Below are 21,297 nucleotides of genomic sequence, written 5' to 3' on the forward strand. Positions count from 1 at the left end.
TTTTTTCATTCCCTCTCTTTGGCTCCCTCCTTCCGCGCGAGTCTCAGGAGAAGCCGCAGCGCAAGGCGCCGCTGCTGCCACCCGGGGCCGGGTAAGTGGGCCTTACCCGAAGCCCGACCGGCTGGGCCCGGGCTTGCGTTGACCCCCGCGGGGCTCCGGGTCTGCGCCGCGCGCGGCCCGACCGTCGGGGCCGCGCCTGACCGGGAAAGGCCGAGAACCCGGTTTGGGCCCCATTCGCGAGGCAGCGAGAGCGGGCCGGGGCGGGGGAGGGGGAAACCGAGCCGGGGTTAGGGGGTGGGGCCTCGGAGCCGGGCGAGACCCCGGTGCCTCGAGAATCGGGCCAGTGGGGCGGCTGGTGTCGGGCTGGAGGGGATCTGGGGGAAGCGTCTGGGGACTGCTCAGGGCCTGATTGGGGAATGTCGTGAGGATCGGGTGTGTATGTGGGGGGATATTTAGGCGGGGCTTTGGTTGGATCTGGTTGGGGAAGGCCTCATTGAAAAGTTGGGGGTCTTCTTGGACCCTGACAGGGAGGGTCGTCAGACTTCGTTCTAGAGGGCTTTGCTGGGTCTGACTTCGAGGCGTCGCTAGGATCCGTTGGGGGGAATGCTCCGGGAGGTGTTCAGCCAGGCCTAACTGGGGGAAGCTGCAGAGATCGGACCAAGTGGGTTTCCACCTCGAGGTGGTGGGGGGCTTGGTCGAACTTGATTACGGGAAACAACAGAGATCCGCCAGCAGGAGTTAATGCTGACTGGGGCAGGAGGTGGGGGGGTGGGGGGGTGGGGGGGGAAAGACTTGGCCAGACCTGATTGGGGAAAGCGACAGGGACCTGTCCAGGGGTCATCTTTCACGGGGTGGGCGGGATTGGCTGGCTCTCATTCCGAGAGGCAACTCGGACCTGTCCGGGTATTGCTCCGGACCGGATTAAGGGGAATCTCTGGATGGAGACAGGCTAGGCCAAAAAGAGGAGCGTCTGGCAAACGGTTCAGTTTGGAGGGACGGATTAGGGGAGGTGGCAGGGATCGGGACGATTGGAGCACCTTGGGACCGTGCATCTGGGAGGCTCAGTGACCAGACCGAGGCGGAGGAGGCGGCTGGGATCTGGCGGAGCTTGAGGGCTAGGTTTCGGAAAAAGAGGGTTCTTTGGGGGCCTTGTTTGGACCGGGGAGACCACGGGGACCGGGGCGCTATCGCGGTCTGGAGCAGGGCCCCTGGATGGACAGGTGGCTGGGGCCTTGCCTGGCGGCTGTGAGGCTGGCGGAAGCCGTAACGCCCGCAGCCGGGGGAGGCGGCATGGGCCGCCCTGGAACGAAAGCTTTGTGCTGGGCTCGCTGAGGGCCGCGGCCCGCTTCCATAGCCCCTCACCTGCGCTCCCGAGCCCCAGACTGCGCGGACGTGGATGGCGCAGCTGGCGGGGACCCCGCACTTGGGCTGGTGTGGATCGGCGGCCTCCGCCTGTCCGCCGAGGGCGCTCCCGTCGCGCTGCCGCTACAGTCACTTCCACGGGGGCTCAGCCCGGGTCTCACACGGGGCCCCCGGGACCCAGCTCTGACCCCAGCCCCTACCCCCGCAGCTCACCTTGCGCCATGGACTGGCAGCCAGATGAGCAGGGCCTGCAGCAGGTCCTGCAGCTGCTCAAAGACTCGCAGTCGCCCAACACAGCCACGCAGCGCATCGTGCAGGACGTATCCTTCCTTCCTTCCTTCCTTCCTTCCAGGCCTAGGGGGAACAGGGCAGACATCTGCAGCCCCTGAAGGCCAGAGGAAGGGGCTGACTCCCTAATTCCCAGACTCTCTTATGGCAGGAGCTAGCTTTGGCAGAATTGGGGATTAGAATTCTTGGGTCCCATTTCCAGAGGAAATGTGGCCCTGTGGGGGAGGGAAGGAACACGTTTGGCTGGCACGTAGTTTTTGTTTAGGTTTATGGTTAACATTTTCTTTTCCCGGTTGATGCTTAAAATAAGTTAAAGTTTAAGGTATTTAAACTATCAGCAAGTTTTACTTGAAAATCTGGATTCCCTTCTTTTTTAAAAAAGCAGGCAACATGGGACTGTTCATGAGCAGGACCGAGGAGCAGCTGCCTTGGTCCAACAGCGCGGCTCTGCCAACCCTCTCCTGCTCCGGCCAGGTCTCCGAGAGTGGATGGGAAGCTCAGGTGTGCTCTTCCACCCGCTGGATGACTTTGGTGTGCCTGCAATGCTGTGTTGTTCTGGCACGGGGGTTGACAGGTGGGGTCTCAGGAGCTGTCCGCCTGGTCCCAGTGGTCAGAAGGGCTTTTAGCTACGTGACAGTAAGGGGACCCACCTGGGGAAGGCCCTTGTCTCCCAAGTCCCTTAACAACCTGGCAGAAACTCAAACAACTGAACCAGTTTCCCGACTTCAACAACTACCTGATCTTTGTCCTGACCAGACTCAAGTCGGAAGGTATGCTCCCAGTGCCCCTCCACTCAGGCGGGACCCCGCTTTCTCCTCTGTGCTCCCCTGACCCTCCACCCTCCACCCCCAGATGAGCCAACTCGTTCCCTCAGTGGTCTCATCCTCAAGAACAACGTGAAGGCACATTACCAGAGCTTTCCGCCACCTGTGGCCGACTTCATCAAACAGGAGTGTCTCAACAACATTGGCGATGCCTCCTCACTCATCCGAGCTACCATAGGTGAGAGTGAGTGGCTCCCCAAGGCCTTACTCTCAGCGAAGGAGCTTTTCAGCGTGTTAAGGGTATCGATTCACTGACTACTCCAGTATCGTGGATGGTAGTACTGTTACTATTGCCATTTTACAGATGAGGACACTGAGGCACAGAGATGTTAAGGGACTTACCTGGTAAGTAGCAGAGCTCAAAAGCGACCAGTGCAGGCCTAGTGCTTTGAACCACTCCCTCCTGAAGCAGCCATTCCCACTTTGAAGGCAGTCACTCCATGTCCAGAATTCTGTTTAGGTCCTGAGGGTGTAGCACATTAGAAGATGAGGGCCCCCCCAATCTTGTGGAGCTTGGTGTCTTCAGCTAATTCTCACCAATAATGATGAGGTGAAATGGGAGTTTGGTTTGCGTTTGGACCCTTCCTGACTCCCAGAGGGCTGCCTGAGCGAGTTAACAGAAGGATAACTGAGAATTCTCCAGCTATTTCACCTCATGCGTCTTCGCTACTGAGAAACACCAACCCAGTTCTTTGTCATTGACTTGCTTTTTTTTCCCACCTTTACTGAGATGTGGTTGATATCAAACCGACTTATGTTTTTATTCTTTAACGTCAACTTTTAAAAGTTGCTTTTCGGAGAAAGTTGTATGTGACTTTTAAATGAAAAGATATTTGCATGGGGTAAAGGGAAGATAACCTTAAAAATGTGCACTAAAGACAGAAAAATAGTATTAAATTTGAGCCAGATATGGGCTTGCTAGAAGTCCTGATCTTGGGGCCCTGACAACACCCCCTGTGAGGCCAGCAGAAGGATCGGATTTACCAAGTTCACTAGATAGCCGGGTTCTGCTCTGAGTGTTTGAATTAAGGTATTGAAACTTCCAATAGTCCTAGGGGCCCGTGCTTTTATCCCCCATTGGGCCACAGAGAGGTCAGGCCATGTGGCCAAGGTCGCACAGACAGGGATGGGACTGGGACTGGGACTGGGACTGGGACTGCACTCCCAGTCCTCACGGTCTCCCTACCGCAGGTAACGCCTTCCCCAGCAGAAGCAGGAGGCAGGGTCATGTGGAGAGATGGCAGGGCCAGTGTTACCCCTGCTGGGGAAACACTGCCACCTCCTGGCTTCCAGTACACTCTCTGCACCGCCCTCACCTGAATTCAGCTCAGCTACCAGACCGCCTCTCGGCCCTCGCGCTGCCCATGCCTATTGCAGGCCGCTCTTGGGCTTCTACTCAGCAGTACAAGTCTCCCCAGGGCTTTATGGGCTGTCACAACCTGCGCCTGTCACCTCTCAGCCCTCACCGCCTCCCACTTGCCACCCCCCCTCCCCCCCCCGCAGCCCGCTCTGCTCAGCCCCTCTGGCTCCTCACCCATCTTGGAGCACACTGGGCCTGCCCTTGCCCCAGGCCTTTGCACCTGCCATTCCCTCTGCCTGGGATGCTCTTGCCCCCGGGAGTTGGATAGCTTGTCCCTCATCTCCTTCAGGTCTTTGCTCACATAGCAAGGTATCACCTGGGTGAGGCCTCCTCTGGCCACCCATCTTAAAATGGGGTGACTGGCTGACTTGGTCAGAAGAGCATGAGACTCTTGATCTCAGGGTCGTGAGTTCAAGCCCCACGTTGGGTGTAGAGATTGCTAAAAAAAAATTAATAAACTTAAATAAAATTGCTGCCCTCAACCTCCGCCCTTGCCAGCCGTCTTTTCTGCTTTAACGCCCCCCCCCCCCCTAGCTTTCAGCACCCTGCCTCCCAGGTCTTTTGCTCATTTATTTTTACCTGGAAGCCTCTCTCATTAGACAAGCAGCCCCCAAGGGCAGGGATTTTGTGTTTAGTTCTGTGCTGCATCCCAGGGCCTGCAACGGAGCTGGATTACAGTAAGGCTCAGAGGATCTCGAAAGGAGTGTGTAGGGCTTCTGGGGGACTGCACCCGGACGGCCTGCGAGCCAGCGGAGCGCGTGCGCGGCAGGCCCGCACCTAGCACGCAGCCTGAGGCAGCGTCCTTTCCCGGCTGCCCCAGGCATTCTCATCACCACCATCGCTTCCAAGGGCGAGCTGCAGATGTGGCCCGAGCTGCTGCCCCAGCTGTGCAGCCTGCTCAACTCGGAGGATTACAACACCTGTGAGGTAGGTGACCAGCTGTGGCCCACCTGGGTGGGAGCTGGGGTGGGACTGGGGTTCACGGCTGCCTGCCCACTCCTCTCCACTCAGGGAGCCTTCGGAGCCCTGCAGAAGATCTGCGAAGACTCGTCTGAGCTCCTGGACAGTGATGCCCTCAACAGGCCGCTCAACATCATGATCCCCAAGTTCTTACAGTTCTTCAAGCACTGCAGCCCAAAGATCCGGTGGGTGTGGCTCCCCGGGGAGGGGAGCCTGGAGGGGGCGGGGTCAGGGTTGACCCAGGTGCCCACTCGCTGCCAGGTCCCATGCCATCGCCTGCGTGAACCAGTTCATCATGGACCGGGCCCAGGCGCTGATGGACAACATTGACACCTTCATCGAGGTGGGCTGCCGGGCCGGGGTTGAGCAGGGCAAGGGCTGAGGGCCGTGCTGCAGCTGATCCCACCTTCCCTGCAGCACCTGTTCGCCCTGGCCGTGGACGATGACCCTGAGGTGCGGAAGAACGTGTGCCGTGCCCTGGTGATGCTGCTGGAAGTGCGGATCGACAGGCTCATCCCCCACATGCACAGCATTATCCAGGTGTGCACCACCAAGGCAGGCCCAGGTGTTCTCTGGGGCGGGCGACAGGTGGGGAGGGCACCCCTAGCCAGGCCGGGCCTTAGCCTTTTCTCCCACCCTGCCCTAGTACATGCTGCAGAGGACCCAGGACCACGATGAGAACGTGGCCCTGGAGGCCTGTGAGTTCTGGCTGACGCTGGCCGAGCAGCCCATCTGCAAGGAAGTCCTGGCCTCCCACCTGGTCCAGTGAGTGCCACCCCTGCCCTCTGCCCCGCCTCGGCCTCCATCCCTCTCTGTGCTCTGCCTTCCCTCTGATTATCTCCTGTGTTACCCTCAGTCTGTGTTCTCTATCTCCGTTTACTTTCTATCCCTGTGTATGTTGATGTGGCAAGTGATAAGATAGTTTTTAATGACTTGAAAATTAGGTAAGTTGTAGATGAAAAAAATGAAAAGTTGACAAGGGCTTTGGGCACAGCTGGATCCAGGTGCTCAAAAGGATGTAAAAGACGTCTGTGTGATCTCAGATCTACGCCCTCGGTGTTGCCTTTGTCGTCAGGCACGACCTTCCCCCTTGGTAGTGCTGGGGCCTTCTGCTACCTTCAAGCTTAGGAACCTCAGAGGAAAGAAATTCTCTCTCAACCAGTATCTCCAGCACAAGTCCTAGGGCTGACCCTCCTTGACCCACTTGGATCACTTGCCCATCCCTGAGTCATGAATCAGTTTCTACCTCCCAAGTGCATGGGCTCCAGCTGGGGAGATGAGCTGCCCTGCCTATTTGCTCGTCTGACCTGGCCCATCCCAGGGAAGGGCCGTAAGTCCTCCTTGCCTTACAGTATGCTAGGGATCAGACACTGTTCTAAGCTTCTTGGTGTATTCAGAGTTCTGGAATTCCCTGAGTGGCCAGGTCTGGGTCAAGAACCCTCTTGTGGAGCCAGGAGTGGTGTCTGCTTTGTCCCAGTCCCAGTGGCTAAAACTAGATCAGGATAATACTCCTAAGTTCCATACATTGCTCCTTGGCTCCTTGATGCTTCCCGCTCGGGGGCCCCTGCATCCCGGTGAGCAGCCTCTCTCCCAACAGGTTAATCCCCATCCTGGTAAATGGAATGAAGTACTCAGAAATCGACATCATTCTGCTCAAGGTCAGTCAGGGTCCACTGCCGGGCATAAACGGGCAGTTGAGGGCTGGGGCATTGAGGCTGGGTTTCCCAGTGGTGCTTAGTGATCTGCCCGGCCCCATAGGGGGACGTGGAGGAGGACGAGGCAGTCCCCGACAGTGAGCAGGACATCAAACCACGTTTCCATAAGTCCCGCACAGTGACGCTGCCCCATGAGGCTGAGCGGCCTGATGGCTCAGAGGACGCAGAGGATGATGATGATGACGATGCTTTGTCCGACTGGAATCTGAGTGCGTGGCCTGGCCTGTGGGGGCTGGGTGGTGGTGGGGGAAGGCAGCAAGCCCAGGGGCTGCCTCTCGGGAGGTGATGAGAGACCTACTCAGAGCAGATCGTGAAGATTCTAATCATGATCTCTGATCCTGGGGAGGTGCAGTCTAGGAGGCTGGCAGCCTGTGCAAAGGGCCTCCCTGAGCCTGCTCCCACATTTCCCCTCCCCCGTCCCAGGGAAGTGCTCGGCAGCTGCGCTGGACGTCCTGGCCAACGTCTTCCGGGAGGAACTGCTGCCCCACCTACTCCCCCTGCTCAAGGGCCTCCTCTTCCACCCTGAGTGGGTGGTCAAAGAGTCGGGCATCCTGGTGCTGGGCGCCATCGCTGAGGGTGAGTGCCCCACTGGCGTGGTCGGGCCTGACCTCGGAGCCCCGTGCTGGCGGGAGACCGCGGAGCTGCTCTGGGCCGGGCTGTGTCGTGTAGCCGTGTGGCCCGGCGGACCCCAGCCGCAGCTTCTCTCTCAGAGGCCTGCTCAGCCCCCACCAAACAGCTCATGGATTTGAATCTCCTCCTCAGCCTCTGGGCCTGAATGGAACCCCCAGGCCCCACGATGCAGGCCCTCCCTTTAATTCTCACAGACAGCAGTTCTGTGGGTTGTCGGCACAGTTACGGCTTCGGCGATAACCACGGGCAGCCCGCCTGATGAGGTGGGGGTGCATAGATGGGGAGACTGGGGGGCCGAGAGATTTATACCACTTCCCCGGCCACCCATGGTGCAGCTGGGTGAACGGGAATATGAACGTGTTGCCCGCGTCACTCGTGACCACCTCAGCATCCAGGCCTGTCATAGAAGGTTCAGACCCGGCAGCAGGAGTCTCCACCCTGGAGAGCTTTTAAAATTTATTCAAGGTTGGGCGCCTGGGTGGCTCAGTTGGTTAAGCAACTGCCTTCGGCTCAGGTCATGATCCTGGAGTCCCGGGATCGAGTCCCGCATCGGGCTCCCTGCTCGGCGGGGAGTCTGCTTCTCCCTGACCCTCCTCCCTCTCATGCTCTCTGTCTCCCATTCTCTCTCAGATAAATAAGTAAAATCTTAAAAAAAATAATAATAAAATAAATAAATAAATAAAAATAAAATTTATTCAAGGAAAGGTTTCCTTATATAATAAGCACAGTGTGTGTTACGGTAACATGTGTGCGTATGTTAATGGGCTTCACGAGGTGTTCTGGGAAAAGATTTTTTTTTGTAAAGACTTTATTTATTTATTTGACAGAGAGAGACATAGCGAGAGAGGGAACACAAGCAGGGGGAGTGGGAGAGGGAGAAGCAGGCTTCCCGCAGAGCAGGGAGTCCGATGTGGGGCACGATCCCAGGACCCTGGGCTGATGACCTGAGCTGAAGGCAGATGCTTAACGACTGAGCCACCCAGGCGCCCCTAAAGATTTTATTTATTTGAGGGAGATCAAGATCGAGAGATCAGAGGGAGAGGGAGAAGCAGACCCACCGTGGAGCAGAGAGCCCGATGCAGGCTCGATCCCAGGACCCTGAGACCACAACCTGAGCTGAAGGCAGACACTCAACCAACTGAGCCACCCAGGCGCCCCTGTTCACAGTTGTTTTTTTTTTTTTAAAGATTTTATTTATTTATTTGACAGAAAGAGAGAGACAGTGAGAGAGAGAACATAAGCAGGGGGAGTGGGAGAGGGAGAAGCAGGCTTCCCACGGAGCAGGGAACCCGATGCGGGGCTCGATCCCAGGACTCTGGGATCATGACCTGAGCCAAAGGCAGACGCTTAACGACTGAGCCACCCAGGCGCCCCTGTTCAGTTTTTTTTTTTTTTAAAAGATGAAAAATAGAAAACTCTCAAACATCCAAGAAATGTTTCAAAAGAAAAGTATTTGGAGTGCCTGGCTGGTTCAGTCAGTGGAACGTGCAACTCTTGGTCTAGGGGTTGTGAGTTCGAGCCCCACATTGGGTGTAGAGCTTAAGTTTGTTTATTTATCTATTTTTTAAAGATCTTATTTATTTACTTTTCAGAGAGAGAGAGAGTAGGCGCGAGAGAGTGAGAGAGAGTACAGGCAGGGGGAGCTGCAGGCAGAGGGAGAAGCAGGCTCCCTGCCGAGCAAGGAGCCCGATGCGGGACTCGATCCCAGGATCGCGGCCTGAGCCGAAGGCAGCCGCCTAACCGACTGAGCCATCCAGGCGTCCCTAGAGCTTAAGTTTAAAAAAAAAAAAAGGAAAGAGGGGTGCCTGCGTGGCTCAGTTGGTCGAGTGTCCAACTCTTGATCTCAGCTCAGGCCTTCATCTCAGGGTCCTGAGTTCAAGCCCCGTGCTGGGCTCCATGCTGGGCATGCAGCCTACTTAAGAAAATAAAGGAATACAATAAAGAAATAAAAAATAAATAAAATTTTAAAAATTAAAAGAAAAGTACTTTCTGTCCATTTTGGTCACTGTGCTGCCTGGCCCTATGAATTCATGAGTGACCGTGGCAGGTGGCGCCGATGGAGGGGAAAGGCTGGTTCTGATGCTGCCTCCCATCCTGGCCCTGATGCTGCCTCCCATCCTGGCCCTGCCTTCTGCCATTTCTGTGACTGAGCCATTGTTTCTGTGGTTTTACCTCCCAGCCTTAGTGTCCCCGTCCCGTCCCCCCCCGCCCTTAGATGCCGCTGAGCTCTTCCAGGAGGGTGGCTGTGGCCGGGCTCAGGCTTGCCCTTGTGCTGGTCCTTGCAGGCTGCATGCAGGGCATGGTGCCCTACCTGCCGGAGCTGATCCCACACCTCATCCAGTGCCTGTCGGACAAGAAGGCCCTGGTCCGCTCCATCGCCTGCTGGACGCTGAGCCGCTATGCCCACTGGGTGGTCAGCCAGCCGCCCGACATGCACCTCAAGCCTCTGATGACAGAGCTGCTCAAGCGCATCCTAGATGGCAACAAGAGGGTGCAGGAGGCGGCCTGCAGGTGACCTTCGACACCTGGCCCCACAGCCCCCACCCCTGCCCCACGGCTGCCTTCTGGGAAGTGATGACACTCATGTCCCTTGACATCACGCTGATTTCTCACGTATTCGTACTGGCTGATCCCAAGGGCGTGCCTCCCCCACCCCCAGGCCCAGCTCCCCCTGTGGCCACCCACTGAACCCCTTCCCCACTCCAGTGCCTTCGCCACCCTGGAGGAGGAGGCCTGTACAGAGCTGGTGCCCTACCTCAGCTATATCCTGGACACCCTCGTCTTCGCCTTCGGCAAGTACCAGCACAAGAACCTGCTCATCCTCTATGACGCCATCGGCACCCTGGCCGACTCTGTGGGCCACCACCTCAACCAGCCGGTGAGACCCCACAGCGTCTCCCTCTCTTGAGCCTTATGCCTCTCTGCATCCAGTGACCTGGCGGCCACCCCGTGTTGCACGCCAGGGACCTGGGCATGACCTCAACGGGCAGGGAGACAGACCCAGCCTCTGCCCTTGCCCTGCTCCCAGTCTAGTGGGGGAGACAGACAGTTTTGAGACAGCGTGGTAAGTGCTGTGCTGGGGAAGCTCAGGGGTCTGCAGGAGTGGGGAGCTGCTGACCCTGGCCGAGCGGGGTGGGCGGGGCTCGGGACGGAGAGAAGGGAATGGACAAGATGGGCCTGGAGGTCTGGCTGGATGCCAAGGCCTCGGAGGGCCCCATGAGCCCCAGCAAGGAGCTCAGACTTCATCACTGAGGCAGTAGGTGCCTCTGAGTCACAGGGAGCCCCACTGGTGCCAGGCTGCTCCCCCACCCCTGGGAGCCCCAACTTCACGCTCCCTCTCCAGGAATACATCCAGAAGCTGATGCCTCCGCTGATCCAGAAGTGGAACGAGCTCAAGGATGAAGACAAGGACCTCTTCCCTCTGCTGGAGGTGGGTGGGCTCCCGGACCTCTCCCAAAGCCTTGCTCCACCCTTCCCGAATTCACCTCTCCTGCCCTCCTCCCGACCAGTGCCTGTCATCGGTGGCCACTGCCCTGCAGAGTGGCTTCCTGCCCTACTGCGAGCCTGTCTACCAGCGCTGTGTCACCCTGGTGCAGAAGACTCTGGCCCAGGCCATGGTGAGCATCTCACCACCCGTGCCCCACCGCCCACTCCTCTGCAGCTGACCTCGCCCCGGCCCACTGCCCTTACCTGCCCGCCCACCCCATATGTGCCCAGATGTACACCCAGCACCCTGAGCAGTACGAGGCCCCTGACAAGGACTTCATGATTGTGGCGCTGGACCTGCTCAGTGGCCTGGCCGAGGGCCTGGGTGGCCACGTGGAACAGCTGGTGGCCCGCAGCAACATCATGACGCTGCTCTTCCAGTGTATGCAGGTGGGTGGGCCCCTTGCAAACCCTCTGACTGCAGGGAAGCCCTCCGGCAGCCCGTGCGGGCCACCCTGGGGTGACTCGGGGCCCTGGTGGTGCCCAGAGGACATCTGGAGAAAGGGACCCACCGGGGGCGAGGGTGGGGGAAGCTTGTACTTCTTTTAAAAAGTGATTTAAGTAAGACGTGAGTCAAATCTCATTGAATAAGCTAACAATGTAGAAAATTTAAAAGAGGAACGAGGGGCCCCTGGCCGGCTCAGTCGGTGAAGATTGTGACTCTTGATCTGGGGTGCTGAGTTGTAGCCCCATGTTGGGCATGGGAATTACTTAAAAAAAAAATTAGAAGAAGGATATATGAAAGCAGAAGCCCTTCCAGCTTTACACACATGCAAGCCCAGTGTGTTAGGATGGTTAGGCCTGCTCCCTGCCGTAGCAGTACCCTGAGCAGGGCAGGGGTACACTATGGCTCAGTGTGCCCCGAGTCCCAGATTTACAGATGGGGCCTGTGATGGGAAGTGACAGGGTCAGGCCGTGCCCCAGGGACTGCTCCCCCAGCTACCCAGCCCTGAGGGATTAGTTGGGACCCCAGCTGGTTGGGGGGCAGGGAGCCTTGCCACACTGACCCTGCTCTGACACCCCCCCCCACACACACCCAGGACTCAATGCCTGAGGTCCGGCAGAGCTCCTTCGCACTCCTGGGAGATCTCACCAAAGCCTGCTTCATCCATGTCAAGCCCTGTATCGGTAGGACGCCCATCTTGTCGTGACCCCATAACCCTAGCTCTGGCCTCAAATGATGGAGAAATGACTTTGGGAGGACAGTGACCAAACTGGGTTGTATTCGTACTGTCTGATGGGGTCTGCCCAGCCAGGTCCAGGAGCTCACCCTGGCTGGCCCTCCTGCTCAGCACTCCTCCTTCTCCCCACCAGCTGAGTTCATGCCCATCCTGGGCACCAACCTGAACCCTGAGTTCATCTCTGTCTGCAACAATGCCACCTGGGCCATTGGCGAGATCTGCATGCAGATGGGTGAGTGCCCTGCATCTCCCCCCTCGCTGGCCTGTTCCCCGCTGGGGGCAGGACCTGGGCTCTGCCTGACAGGTCCCCCGTAAGAGAGCCCTGGGCCTTCTTGAGGATTGCTGCAGTTGGGTGTGCAAGAAGACATCTCTGAGTCGTTTTCTCAGGGATCCTGCCAAATGGCTGAAAGGGCACCTGTGGTTGGTTTTTCTAAAGAGGCCGAACAGGAGGCCTATTCTGATTGGATTGTTTGTGACCTCCCACCCCGTGCAGTTGGTTGAAAGGCCCACTGGGATTGGTGGGGAGATTTTGGCCGCTTCCTCCCTTCTCTCCACGCCCCCCCCCGCCCCGCCCCGGGGAATCTGGGTAATGTGGTCTAACCCTGGTGTTGAGCAATGGCTTCAGGGAAGCTTCTGGTATTTGGAAGGTGTGGGTCTGACCCTGGTTGGCCACGGGTCCTGAGCCGGGCACCAGCTGGAGAATGTTCTTTGTTCCCTCACTGGTTGCAGTTGGCCAGTATCTGGATGCAGCTGGGGGTCAGCATGGGTGGTATGGGCTATGCGGGGCTCTGACTAACTGGTTCCCCAGGGGCGGAGATGCAGCCCTACGTGCAGATGGTCCTCAACAACCTGGTGGAGATCATCAACCGGCCCAACACACCCAAGACGCTGCTGGAAAACACAGGTGGGCACCAGGCCTGAGCAGTTGCTGTCCCCTTACCTGGGATTGGGCTTCCCAGCTGGGAGGGTACTGGTGAAGAGACCTCAGGAAAGAACCAAAGAAGGTGTCTGGAAAGACCCGGAAGGGGTTCTGGGAAGAGCCCCAGGGAAGATGCCTCTGAGAGACCCTGGTTGGGCCTATTCCCTTGGGGCCCACGGGGCGGGGCTGGTGCCTCGTGCCAGAGGCCCCGCCACGTACCGTCCCGGGGCCACTCGGGGTTGCAGGTCGCCTGACGAGTCCCTCTGCCATTCCAGCCATCACCATCGGCCGCCTGGGCTACGTGTGCCCACAGGAGGTGGCACCCATGCTGCAGCAGTTCATCCGGCCCTGGTGTGTGCCCCCCCCCCCCCCCCCCCCACCGTGTGGGGCCTGCGTCTGGTGGGCTGGACAGCAGGCCGGGGGTGGGGGAGGGCGGGCCGGACCTGCTCCCTTGCCTGTGTCCACCCCCAGATGCCCGTCCTAGCCCATCACCTGCTGAAACCCCCCCCCACCCCACGTAGATAACGTGTCCCACCCCAGCCCCTCTGACCTGCTGCTCCCCACTGCCCCCCACAGATGCCCATCCTGCCCCAGCCCCACCAGCTGACTGCCTGCCGCTCACCTCCCCCACAGGTGCACGTCCCTCAGGAATATCAGGGACAACGAGGAGAAGGATTCAGCCTTCCGAGGCATCTGCATGATGATAGGCGTCAACCCCGGGGGCGTCGTGCAGGTTGGGGCAGCTGGGGCTCGGAGGGAAGGTGCTGGGGCAGGGCTCAGGCGGCCCCTCACACAGGACCTGTCACGTTTCAGGACTTTATTTTCTTCTGCGACGCTGTAGCCTCCTGGGTGAGCCCGAAGGATGACCTTCGGGACATGTTTTATAAGGTGAGCTCCTGCGAGGCAGTGGCGGGGGGCGAGGGGGCGCCTCTGGGGAGAGAAGCTGCCTTCAGACGGCTCCGCGCTGGGGCGCGCCTCACCCCCCGCCTCCCCGCAGATTCTCCACGGCTTCAAAGACCAAGTTGGGGAGGAGAACTGGCAGCAGTTCTCAGAGCAGTTCCCGCCTCTGCTCAAGGAGAGGTTGGCTGCCTTCTACGGGGTCTAGACGAGCGTCACGACTGCCAGGTGAGGAGGCTGCGCGCCGGCGGGCCGTTGCTATTGGGGGGAGTGGGGGGTGCAGGCCCTGACCCCCGCCTCTCTCCACAGGTTTCTGTCTGCGTCGTTGGAGGGGTTGCTGGGGAGCGCGCTGCGTCCAGAAGTCGCCGTGCCCTGGTCGAGGGGGGTTAGGGAGGAGTGAGCGGGACCCAAATCCAGACGCCTTCCCCGTCCACCTACCTGCCATGAGTGTGTGTGGCCTGGCGGCCAGTGGGCAGGTGGGTGGGGTCTCCACACTCATCCTACAAACAGGGGAGGGGGGGTGGGACTTCTTGACAGCAAGGGCCCTTTGCTCTCAGTCGGGGTCACCTCTGGCAGCCCACTTGGGCCAGCCTCGCGGGAGGGAAGATTCAACACGGCCGAGCGATTCCGGCTTAGGCTGAGGCAAGGGGAAAGCAGGCGGGGAGGGGGGGTCCTTGTAGAGACACGTACGCTCACACGTACACCCGCGGACACACGCATGTACGGCGCTGCAGCCAGCCAGGCTGGGCCGGTCGCCCCACCATTTCCCCGACTGCATGGAGACAGTAGAATTAGTGAACCCCTGAGTTAACCCGTGAGGCCTTCCGTGTAACCTGCATCTAGAGTTTAAGAAGCTTCTGCTGTTTTGCCGGCATTGGTGACTGGGGAGGGCTGGGTGGGATGGGGGCCTCCGCCGGGCCCCTGGGGCGGGGGAAGAGGACGGCCGTCTCCGGGCCGCCAAGTCAGCACGCACACGCTTCGGGATCTGCTCCGCACACTTCCTGCCAGCTCGGTGGCAGCCACAGCCTGCGTGGCCCCGTTCCTTGCTCGGTCCCAGCCAGAAGAGCGGGGACGGCCAGAGGGGCTGGGTCTGGCCAGAGGTTGCCCTTTCTTCTCCCCGCCCCCCCCCCCCCCCCCCAGCAGCTGTGCTCCAGTGACTTTTGAAGACGCTGGGCCAGGGCCTTTTTCCTGAAGAGAGCTGGGGGCAGCCAGAGCTGCTGACCCCTACTCCCTGTGTCTCTCCATAAGCAAGTCTGTTTCAAGGGCGGCCTGTTTCTCTGTGCTTCTGAGAGCCCTCCTCTCAGGTTCCAGCCTGAGTTTTAACTTGAGGGCTGCGGCCAGGGCCTTTAATCGATGGGGGACAGAGGATGAAAGCTTATGCTCTGCCAGCAAGAAGGAAATGAAGCGCTTTGGAGGAGGAGAACGTGGTACACCCCCTGACCCCACTCTCTGTCCCTGGGGCTTCCTGTTCATCACAACTCCCAGTGGGCTACAAGACCCCACCAGACGGGGCAGTGATTCTAGGGGACCTTCTGGGATTGGTTGGGGATGCAGTCACGGTGTGGGAGGCACCCCTAGAGGGGGTGTGTGGTTACTTCCCAGTTGGCCTCAAAACTGAACCGGGCCCTGCAGCCCCCTTAGTGTTTTCCTTTTTCTCCTCCCCTACTTTTACTTTTCTGGGGGCCCCTTTGGGAGTTCTGTGGGGCTTTGACTGGATTCCTACAGCCTGGGGCTTGTTCTGTTCATCCCTGCAGGGCCCTAGACCCAATCCCATCATAGCCCTGTGTCTTCCCCAGACAGGGTCAGGCCCTGCCTCTATTCCGAGGGTCACTTGGTGCACATTCCATAAGCTCCACTGGCTTCCCTACCCTGTGAAACTCCAGCAGGTCTCTGGAAGCCATTTGTTTAAAAAAAAAAAAAAAAGGAAAAAAAAAAAGAAAAAAAAATTAGGTACCATTTAATTTTCTGGTAATCCAGTTCTTTGGAGCATCCTCTGCTGGGTCTTGGGGTTTGTGGATGGATTGGGTGTCTGATGGGATTGGTAACCCCTTCTCCACCCAGGATGGGGGTGCTCCAGCCACCTTCAGGGAAGGGGAGCCTGGTTCTAGTTTTCTTTCTTTTCTTCTTTTTTTTTTTTTTGAAGAAAACTATTTAATTTTTTAATTTATTTTTGGTTGATTTTTGCACAACGAAGTTTCAGCTTCTCAACCCTCTCCCCTGCCCAGGGCTGCGGACCCTGACTGGCCTCGATCTGCAGTCCCTCTTTGTCCCACATCCCTCCTTCCCCCTCACCCTCTTCCTCCTACGGGCTCCAGGGTCTGTCCATTTGTTACTGTGCTGTGCTGGGGACTGGCGCCGAGGTGGCGTGAGATTCCACTTGTGTAGAACTTTGTTGAGTAAAGATCAGTTTCTTGTGAAACCGTTGGTCTCCATCTGGCCTCCTGTATCCTTGGCTTTGGCACAGAGAAGAGATCTGGAGGGGGGGCTTGGGACGCCTTAGAAATGGGGATGCCCAGGACTCTATGAAATAATTCAGGAGTAGGGAAATAAGTAAGCAATTAACCAGGCACATTTCTTGGGACCCCAAGCCTCTCACTTTTCTTCCCAGTAAAATGGGAAGCTGCATGTGAACGACAAAGATTAAATGTAACATACACGTATCGTGTGTCCCATGGAATGTAATTACAGCTCACTGAACGTCTTGAGCTCAATTTAAAAGGGAGCCATTAGTGTTACAGCCCAGGTTCAAGATTCCCATCTGCCTTAGACTAAACTAAGGGGCAGAGTCTTGCACCACTCTCATCTTTGGCTAACCTCACAACTCTGGGTCACTGGGCAGGTTAGACATTTTTGTAGGAAGCTTAGCACTTGGCCTGTGGGAGGTGTAGTAAGTATGAGACAGTTACTGAGGCAAATGAGAAATTGCGAAGTTCTTGGGACACACAGCCTCAGAATAAAATCTTGTTGCAACCTCAACAGGGCCAAACGTCCCCTGCATCGACTTGGGAAAACAAACAAAAAGCTGACATTGCCATATATCCAGCATTCATTCGACAAATGTGTACGTTTTAGTGAGGGGATAGGAAATAAACAGCGGAACAGTGATAATGTCCCACAGAGAAAAGGTGGGGAGGGAAGAGGGAACGTTGGTAAAATGGTCGTCTTTACAGTAGAGTACTGTGAGAAGGCCTCGCTGCTTAGGTGATAACTGAGCATATCTGGGTATCTGAAGAGGCAGAACGGCAAGTGCTCTGAGACATTTATATGGATCGGTTAATGCCTTGCTCAAAAGACAGTTTCAGTAAATAAGAAATAAGGACGATTTTTAGGTAATTTAGGAGAATCCGAGGCTCTGCGGTACAACCGCACATTTCTGCCCCCGGAAGGAAAGACAGGAGCTGGAATCCCCATATGGCCCAGACTGCGAACTCCGAGGGACTGCATTTCTAAGCTCAGTGTCACCTGTGAGAGGTGCCTTTGACAGAGCCGCGTCAAACCTGAGTCAGCTGCCTGTTTAACAAACGCTGTTAGAAGGAATCTGCATTTTCTAGCACAAGGCCAACGAAGCTGCACCACGGGAGCACTCAAAACAGCGGGATTCCGGGATCCAGCCTGTTTCCCCACGTGCCGCTCGCTTCCGGCCAGCGCTCAACGTCATCAAGCAGCGCCGGAAGTGCCTTCGCGCTGCCTAGGAGACGGGACGCGAGGCCCTCGGCTGACAGGGCCCGGCTGGCCGCGCCCACCCGGTCGCCATGGAGCTGCCCCCAGGGCCGCGCGACGATCCCCGCGCCTGGGAAGATGACTCGGACCCGGAGTCGGAGCCCGACCCGGACGCGCAGGCCGAGGCTTACGTGGCCCGCGTACTCAGTCCGCCGAAAGTCGGGCAGCCGCCCCCACGCGCCCCTTTGCTGTCCGCGCCCGTCGCATCCCCTGGCGCCCTGGAGCCGCGGGCGGCGTCCAAGGGTGCGCCCGTGGGGGTCCCGGGACTGCTGAGCCTTCCTCCGGAGCTGCTGCTCGAGATCTGCGCCTACCTAGACGCGCGCCTGGTGCTCCACGTCCTGCCGCGCGTGTGCCACACGCTGCGCGACCTCGTGCGTGACCATGTCACCTGGAGGCTACGCGCGCAGCGCCGCGTACGCGCGCCCTACCCAGTGGTGGAAGGTGCGCGCGCCTGGGGGCTGGGGTCAGCTGCCCAGGTTAGGCTGGGGTGCTGTGAGCACAGCCCTGGAGCAGGCTTCCTGGTTGTCCTGGCTTGGGTGGAGGCTGAGGTAGTTACCGGTGGTGCCAAAGCCCCTGACCTCTGGGTGCACCATGAGCCAGACGCTGGGGGTCCTGGGGCTGTGGAAATCTGCCTTGGGGGGCTGGGGTCCCTGAACTCAGGATCCAACAAGCCTCAGGCTTGGGGTCTGGTGGTACCACGGCCCCGACCCCTGGCTGGGGGTTGACACAGGGACTTGAAGTCTTAGCTGTTGGAATCTCTTGGGGTTCAGGGTAGGCCAAGAATCCAACTGGTGATGCCAAAGCCCCTCACCCTTACAGTCTTGACCTAGGTAGTGGTGGGGCAGGGACTAAAGGCCCAGAGCCTGGAACCTTTGATCCCAAGCTACATTTTAGAGGTTAGGATCCCTGATACCAGCAATCACAGATCGATCCTCAAGCCCAGGGTCTAGCCTAGTCTGGGGCTGGTGGTAATTCCTCCTGCCCCTGAGGTCATTGATCCCTGGGGGATAAGACAGCTTGGTGACCTTGAATTGATGGGGCTTTCCTGAACAGCTTGATAAACAGTTGCTTGAGCTCCATTATACCACTGAATCTCTGCAAGCATTTGAGTTCTGCATCTCGACAAAGTTCCCAAGTTTACAGACACTAATTTGAGAACACTTCCCTGGGTTTGGTTAAGATCGTGGAGGCAAAACGTCCTAGTTCTGATGCATAGGGGGGGCTGAGGCAGGACCTTAACATCCTGAGGCTACTATCCTCCACACTTGGGTTGGGGGTTGAGGCCTGCGAAGGTGGTCCCGAGGTTCCAGTTACCCACTTTTTGGAAACTGGGGTGAGTAGTCCTAGACCTGCTTGGAAGGTGGGTGGCTGGTGGTCCCAAAGCTAGATCCTGGGCCTTCTTGGGTGGGGTGAGGGATCCAGGTGGGGTTTTCCCCAAGTCTGGTGAAGGCTGGGCTTCCTGGAAGCCAGGGGTGGGCTTGGACAGCTGGTGTGGACGTCAGGATTCCTGCCCACTGGGGACCCTGCTCACAATGCCCCACAGAGGAGGACTTTGACTGGCCGACAGCCTGCATCGAGCTGGAGCAACACCTGTCACGCTGGGCGGAGGATGGGCGCTGGGCTGAGTACTTCTGCTTGGCTGATGGGCACTTTGCTTCCATTGACTCGGTGCTGCTGCTCCAGGTGAGGTGGGGCTCGGTGGGGGGCAGGGGTGGACCAGGGTGACTCCGACACCACCACCTCACTCTCTTCTCAGGGTGGAGCGCTTTGTCTGTCAGGCTCCCGAGATCGCAACGTCAACCTGTGGGATCTGCGGCAGCTGGGGGTGGAGTCCAGCCAGGTTCTAGTCAAGGCCCTGGGCACCGAGAAGAACAGCACCCACAAGGTGAGGGGTTAGGAGGCCAGACGGGCACAAGGCGGGGGGCCTGGGTAGGGTGCCATGGTTAAGGGCATGAGTTTCGGCACCAGACATCATAGATTTAAATCTTACCCTGCCATTGTTAGTGCGATGCTGGGGTGAGATGTAGGACTTCTCTGGGCCTCCGTTTCTACTTGTGTCTAGGGCTCGGTTAGGATGAGGATGAATGAGATGAATATGCCGTAGAGCTTCACCTAGGCTGGGATACACAGGAGGCACTTGGGAGACATCAGGTATACCTTGAGAGGTGTAGGGCAGGGCAGTTACGAGGCCGCCCGTGGGGATCACAAAGCTCTGAGCATGGCTGTCAGCTCATGAGAGGCGGACATGCAGGGGCACCACCACCAGTCATTGAGGTGGGCCAGGCAGGTGGCCAAGAGCCTGGTCTCGGAGCTAGGCCACCGGGCTCAAATCCCCACTCTGCTACTCCCTGGCTGTGTGACCTTGGGCAAGGGACTCAACTTCTCTGTGCTCCAGTGCCCTCATCTGTAGCACCGACCAGTTACGCAGCACTCTCCTCGGAGAGTCTGGTGAGGAATGAGTTAGTCACCAGCCAGTGCTTTGTGCCTACTGGCTCCTGAGGCGGGGGTTGTTTTTTTGTGCCCATTTTCCCAGTGAAGAAACTGAGGGAGAGCACTTCATTTGCTCAGGTCATGGAGCGGAGGCCCCACTTTTAGTCACATTGTTAGATGGCCTCGAAGCACCACGGGTGTGGACTCCGGCAGGGACTTGACTTAGGAATATCATTCTGTGTGGGCGTGCACGTCCTCGGCTCCTCGGCTCTGAAGTCAGACAGACCCACCGACCTAAGTCCCGACCTCTACTTGGAGCGGACTTGCTCTGGGTTCTTGGGTCAGTCGTCTCCCTCCTCCGACCCTCACTTTTGTTAGCTCTGAAATGGGGATGACCACTGGGTCTGGTCTGCAGGGCTGGGTGTGGTCGCTGGCAGCGCTGGACCACCGCGTGTGCTCTGGTTCCTGGGACAGCACGGTGAAGCTCTGGGACATGGCGGCCGATGGACAGCAGTTCGGCGAGATAAAGTGTGTGGGGTCCTGGGCGGGGAGCTGGGGCCGGGCGGGGTCCCACCTAGTCACAGCCCGAGCCTTGGGGTCCGTGTGTTCCCAGGGGCAAGGCAGCTGTGCTGTGCTTGTCCTACCGGCCTGACATCCTGGTGACTGGCACCTATGACAAGAAGGTGACCGTCTACGACCCCAGAGGTGGGCCGGGGGCCCTGGGAACCAGGTGGGGAGAGGAGAGCCGCCTGGGGTCTCCAGGGTCATGCTGGGGAAGGAGACCCTTGGCCCTCACAGCCTGGCTGGGATGACAGTCACAACCAGATGCTGACCACTCCAAGTGGCCCGTGCTGTGCTGGGACAAGGAAGGCAGCTCGGGGGGGATGGGGGTTGGGGGCAGAGGCAGCCCCCTCTATCTGGGGTGTCGGGGAGGATGGGAAGCCTTCTGAGCCTCAATACTGTGGGAGGTGGAGCAGCCCCTAGGACCCTGGCTCCCCCACTTCCTAGCTGTCAAGCTTGAACGTCAGTCTCCCCCTCTGTGAAATCTGGATTAATAACTCCAGCGCCATAGGGTTAGTAGGAGGAGAGGACAGTAAGAACCTTGGTGGATTAAATGTTAGTTGACATAAAAAGCCTAGGAAAACACTGCCCAGCACATAAGCCTTTTCCATTGTTTTTCTTTATTCATTCTTATTTTAATTGAAGGGCTAGGGGCCTTTGCCCAGGTGGGGCCAGAGGCGGGTGGGGGTGTCGTGAGGGGGCGGCTTGGCTCCGACCTGCCTGCAGGTGGAAGCCTTTTCTGCTGGGACTTGCTGAGGTCTGCGCTGTACTGAGAGTGGATGGGATTGGGACGGCGGGATGGGAGGGCTGAGATCTGGGGGCGCTGGATGGCCCAGGCCCAGCTGGGACAGGAGGGGAGAGGGACGGGATGGGGGCGTGCAGAGCAGAGCAAGGGTGGTGCCAAGTGGGATAGGTGCCAGCGTCCTCGTGTAGGCCGGCCCCCCCCCCCCCCCCCCCCCCCCCC

The 21,297-nt window shown here is 58.3% G+C and overlaps 2 protein-coding genes and 1 non-coding gene across 8 annotated transcripts in view; all 3 read left to right on the top strand.

Moving 5' to 3' along the window:
- On the top strand, window positions 1-14,121 carry TNPO2 (transportin 2). Of its 3 annotated transcripts, none has more exons than XM_044913269.1 (25): window positions 1-91; window positions 1,571-1,682; window positions 2,345-2,420; window positions 2,503-2,652; window positions 4,655-4,761; window positions 4,846-4,979; window positions 5,056-5,137; window positions 5,212-5,334; window positions 5,441-5,559; window positions 6,392-6,452; window positions 6,553-6,718; window positions 6,933-7,085; window positions 9,425-9,650; window positions 9,846-10,017; window positions 10,483-10,569; window positions 10,649-10,756; window positions 10,857-11,015; window positions 11,666-11,753; window positions 11,940-12,038; window positions 12,615-12,710; window positions 13,001-13,076; window positions 13,359-13,458; window positions 13,539-13,613; window positions 13,723-13,824; window positions 13,932-14,121. In XM_044913269.1, the coding sequence occupies exons 2-25, from the start codon at window positions 1,584-1,586 to the stop codon at window positions 14,010-14,012; spliced, it is 2,739 nt and encodes a 912-aa protein (XP_044769204.1). In that variant the 5' UTR covers window positions 1-91; window positions 1,571-1,583; the 3' UTR covers window positions 14,013-14,121. The 3 variants fall into 3 exon arrangements, with proteins under 3 accessions (XP_044769204.1, XP_044769227.1, XP_044769254.1); XM_044913292.1 differs by having other exon boundaries at window positions 42-91; window positions 13,723-13,850; window positions 13,932-14,019; XM_044913319.1 differs by lacking the exons at window positions 13,539-13,613; window positions 13,723-13,824; window positions 13,932-14,121 and having other exon boundaries at window positions 42-91; window positions 13,302-13,372.
- Window positions 9,705-9,774, top strand: LOC123323224. The gene has a single exon (XR_006539290.1). It is a non-coding gene; the product is annotated as a small nucleolar RNA SNORD41 (small nucleolar RNA).
- Window positions 14,122-17,292: 3,171 nt separating the features above from the next.
- FBXW9 (F-box and WD repeat domain containing 9) overlaps window positions 17,293-21,297 on the top strand; it is a 6,181-nt gene continuing 2,176 nt past the window's right edge. For 3 of the 4 annotated variants that reach the window (XM_021705016.2, XM_044913341.1, XR_002481172.2), the window contains exons 1-5: window positions 17,293-17,783; window positions 18,886-19,025; window positions 19,099-19,227; window positions 20,188-20,300; window positions 20,386-20,477. In XM_021705016.2, the coding sequence (XP_021560691.1) occupies window positions 17,375-17,783; window positions 18,886-19,025; window positions 19,099-19,227; window positions 20,188-20,300; window positions 20,386-20,477 (883 nt within the window). In that variant the 5' untranslated portion in view covers window positions 17,293-17,374. The remainder of the gene's footprint in view (window positions 17,784-18,885; window positions 19,026-19,098; window positions 19,228-20,187; window positions 20,301-20,385; window positions 20,478-21,297) is intronic. The other variant, XM_044913389.1, reaches the window with a different exon arrangement.

This window comes from Neomonachus schauinslandi, chromosome 1, assembly GCF_002201575.2.
Source record: "Neomonachus schauinslandi chromosome 1, ASM220157v2, whole genome shotgun sequence".
Classification (NCBI taxonomy): Eukaryota; Metazoa; Chordata; class Mammalia; order Carnivora; family Phocidae; genus Neomonachus; species Neomonachus schauinslandi.

Excerpts from the sequence above, each read along its gene's own strand:
- TNPO2 (XM_044913269.1), top strand. The coding sequence starts at position 1,584 with ATGGACTGGCAGCCAGATGAGCAGGGCCTGCAGCAGGTCCTGCAGCTG. Across the intron at positions 10,018-10,482 it reads GCCACCACCTCAACCAGCCG|GAATACATCCAGAAGCTGAT; the intron begins GTGAGACCCCAC and ends CTCCCTCTCCAG. Across the intron at positions 11,016-11,665 it reads TGCTCTTCCAGTGTATGCAG|GACTCAATGCCTGAGGTCCG; the intron begins GTGGGTGGGCCC and ends ACACACACCCAG.